At 30.2% G+C, this 4243-nt stretch overlaps 1 protein-coding gene across 1 annotated transcript; it reads left to right on the forward strand.

Moving 5' to 3' along the window:
* Nucleotides 1–1308: 1308 nt before the first annotated feature.
* LOC149059485 (zinc finger MYM-type protein 1-like) lies at nucleotides 1309–3556 on the forward strand. The gene is made up of 3 exons (XM_089224392.1): nucleotides 1309–3133; nucleotides 3233–3456; nucleotides 3536–3556. The coding sequence occupies exons 1-3, from the start codon at nucleotides 1309–1311 to the stop codon at nucleotides 3554–3556; spliced, it is 2070 nt and encodes a 689-aa protein (XP_089080518.1).
* Nucleotides 3557–4243: the final 687 nt, after the last annotated feature.

A 4243-nucleotide genomic window follows, 5' to 3' on the forward strand; every position in this document is an offset into this window, starting at 1 on the left:
TATAACCCATATCTTCATTACTCTTGTCAGCAAAGTATAAATTGTATAAGAATTTCCATGATGCTGTATACTCAATGTTATTTATAGTAAATTTGACATCTTTGGTTAATAAATTTGCACTTTAACAAATGTGGTAGATCATTATATATGCACAACTTCATGCCCATCAATTATATATCCTTCAATGCGGTTTTCTAGTCCTTGCCTTAAAAATGATATTGATGTTTCACGTTTTAATATATTGATTGCAGCAACATTGGTTTTTCCTTGATCTGATAAAGTAGCGACCAGATTTAATCCTGTTGTAAGTATACTTTGAATGACTTGACGAATACATTGCACCAAATCAACAGTTTTTGTGGTTCCTTGGACATAATAATAGCAAATAGGTTGTTTAAATTTTTTCTTCAAACCACGGACCATAAACACTAATACATGGTCTGCTAACTTGAAATTTCTTTCATATTTTATGTAAAATAATCTTAACTGTTTACATTTTCTGATATCACTGTTGATGAATAGTCGGTAGAAATTTGAATTTGCAGAGCATTATTGGATGCTGATGATGTTTCCATTTGTTCAATGCTGTTTAAATTATCTATATCATATTTATAACACAAACAATTATTTTAAAAAAATTAAAAAAACAATTCAATGTTTATTTGAATAGCTCACCATTATATTGTATAGGTCTTTGTTTCAATACTGACGGCGATACTCTATTGGACCAATTTAATGTAGTTTCAACTGATTCAACTATAAATAATCAAATTGAATATAATATTAAATTATCAAATACATACACACATACACATCAGTGGCGAAGCGTCATAGGAGACAAAGAGACAACGTCTCCCCACTTAGAAATTAGAACACGGGACAAACAAATAATTATTTTGTTTTATTTAATATTAGAAAATGTGAATTTTATTTTATATTATAAAATATATTATGTATATGTTTCAGTATTGTTAAAATCGGTTTTTCGTTGTAGTGTTGTACAGTTATGGATTTCTTAAAATAGATTAGAAGCGCGCGATACGGCCGTGCGTACGAGCTGGCGATACGGGTCATTCCAAATATGGTATTATATCTAAGAGACGTTGCGACGCAACGTCTCACAAATATGGGCACGCGGGTACAGGGGATTGTCAATCAGAGTGGGGTTTACTATGTACGCTATGAGACATGTCTCGCCGTTCGTAATTACCTCAATCCTTAATATTTATTATTTAATACGTTGCCGTTGCGATTGTCACACTCACGCCGCGCCATCGTAAACTTGTAGTGTTTTATTTTATTGTCATAATGGCTGACGATTTAATTAATGAAATTTTGAACGATGGAGTTAACAACTATTCGTACGAAAAAAAATTTGAACTAAAAAATAAAAAACCGTGTCCCTTATTGAATTTAATGACAGCTGACGGAAAAACAACTAGAAAATTTCAATTCGTGTGGTATTCAAAATATAAATGGCTTACTGGTAGTCAGGTAAGAAATAAACTATATTGTTTTTATTGCTTATTATTAAGAGGAGAGAAAACCTGGAGCAACGAAGGTATGTCAAATATGAAAAATTTCGAACGAAAAGCAAACAAACATGCTATTTCTGAAAGGCATCTCGTTTGTCAGGAACAATTTAAGTTACTTGGTAAAAATATAATTGATCATGCGCTATCAGAAGGGCGACGCTTGCAAGCCATAAAATATAATGAACAAGTTGGCATTAACCGTCGCATATTAGCTCGATTAATCCATGTTGTGTGTTATTTGGGGAAACAAGAGTTAGCTTTCCGGGGACACGATGAACAAAAAAGCTCATTAAGTAAGGGTAATTATTTAGAGCTATTAGAACTCTTATCGCAAGAAGAACAAATACTCAAAGAACATTTTTTGTCCAACTCTTTATTTAAAGGAACGTCTAGTGATGTGCAAAATGATTTAATTGCTTGTATTACAGATGTTGTAAATACTAAAATAATGAACGATTTGAAAAATGCAAAGTTTGTGTCTATACAAGCCGATGAAACCACTGATGTGTCATGCAAATCACAAATGAGTATTATTTTTAGATACGTTGTTGACAACAACGTTGAAGAGAGATTTATTGGTTTTTTTGACATATCAAAAAATAAAAGTGCTGTTGGGCTCTCAAATATTTTATTGGCAGAAATAACCAAATGGAATATAAACGATAAGATTATCTGTCAGACTTATGATGGTGCAGCCGTCATGGCTGGAAAACAAAATGGAGTCCAAGCCATTATTAAAAAAACCTATCCAAAAGCCCTATTTATTCACTGCTATGCCCATCAACTGAACCTAATTTTTTTACATGGGTCAAAAAATATTAAGTCCGTTCGTATTTTTATAAGTGACCTTACAATGTTTCACACATTTTTCAGTAAATCACCAAAACGAACTGAATTGCTTCGGGACAAAGGTTTTAAGTTGCCAAAAAGTTGCGAAACAAGGTGGAATTACCATTCAAGAGCAGCAGCTACTATAAGTGCACATTTTAAAGAACTACAAAAAGCGATATCGTATGTAACTGAGGGGGAAGACTGGGATCCGATTTCTATAAGTACAGCTTATGGGTTATTGCATAAATTATCAAATCCAAAATTTGTCTATTTATTATGTCTGTTTCATCGAATATTTATATACTCGGATCATGTATTTTTAATACTTCAAAAAAAATCCACTGCGGATGTACAAACTTGCATAAATGAAATAAAAAATTTATCTACGCAATTATCAGCTATGAGAAATGACCAAAATACTATAACCGAGTGTTGCCAATCTGCAATAGAATTGAATAACGAACTTCAATATACAGACAAAGATGTAAATAGCCTGAAAAATCTTACGTATGAAATATTGGACTCAATAATTATCCAAACTGAAGTTCGATTTCAAGATTTTCACGTTTTAAAATTTATTGAGCTTGCAAACAATAATGAGTTTAAAAATTACAAAAAACATTTTCCAATTGAGAAACTAAATCAACTACTAAAAGTTTTCCCTGGAGTATTCGAACAAGAGAGATTACAAAATGAATTGACAATTATTTACAATGATGATAACAAACATCTCCCACCTAAAGAATTGCTGAATTATATTATTAATGGTTGGTACATAATAATATATTAAATTAAGTTGATCATTTTTATTTTTAAAAAACACTGTAGGTATTAAATTATAATATACTTAATCATATTTGTTTTAGCTGAGTTACAAGAAGTGTACGTAGAGCTTACAAAATTGTTACAATTAATTTTGTGTATTCCTGTAACAACGGCTTCTAGTCAAAGAAGTATGAGTACTCTAAAAAGAATCAAGACGTTTCTAAGAAATACAATGACCCACGATAGATTCTCAAATTTGTGTACTATGGCTATCGAGAAGAAAATGTTGAGCGAATTAGCCACTGACCCAACATTTATTGACAATGTCATTGACTTATTTTCTAAGACAAAAAATAGAAAAATAGATTTAATATATAAATTAACGTAAATTTGTTTTTAACTAGGTATTCATATCAATGACTTAATGCGAGTTGCATATATTATGTTTATGTACAATATATTATGTTATATTAAATATTAATTAATATTATCTTTAGTATATATTTTAAGTTTTTAAATATAATTTAATTCTGTTTTTAGTTTTTGAACATTTATTTTTTACCTTATAAGTTATAGATAATGTCCATAATTGCCGGGCTCAAGCACGAAAAAAAAGGGGGGGAGTCTAGGCATATTAGTGCCATTTTTTTTCAGTGTCTCCCCGACCAAAAACCTCAAGCCTCGCTACTGATACACACATACATACATACATACATACATACATACATACAGCACAAACATAACTTACAAACATACATACATAATATTTTTTAGCATTTAGTTTATAATTATAATAGCTCAACAATTATTTAGTTACACAAATGTAAAAATATACAGGAAAATAATGTAATAAATATATAGTAAAAACAAAATTAGGTTAATAAATAGAAAAAAGTATATAAAATTAGATATTATTAATACATAGTATTATATTACTAACAAACATCATGTCTCAAGTCAAGAACCAATCAAAGAAAGTCCAGGGACGAAGATTTACTTTAGACGACAAGATCTTAGCTCTTTCAATCTACAAGCAAAGTCCAAAGGCATATAGATATCTTTCAACAATATTTTCTTTGCCCTGTCAAAAAACTATAATGGGGTTGTTAAAA

This window comes from Diuraphis noxia, unplaced genomic scaffold, assembly GCF_037042655.1.
Source record: "Diuraphis noxia isolate RWA-SAM2 unplaced genomic scaffold, SU_Dnox_SAM2 contig0001, whole genome shotgun sequence".
Lineage (NCBI taxonomy): Eukaryota > Metazoa > Arthropoda > Insecta > Hemiptera > Aphididae > Diuraphis > Diuraphis noxia.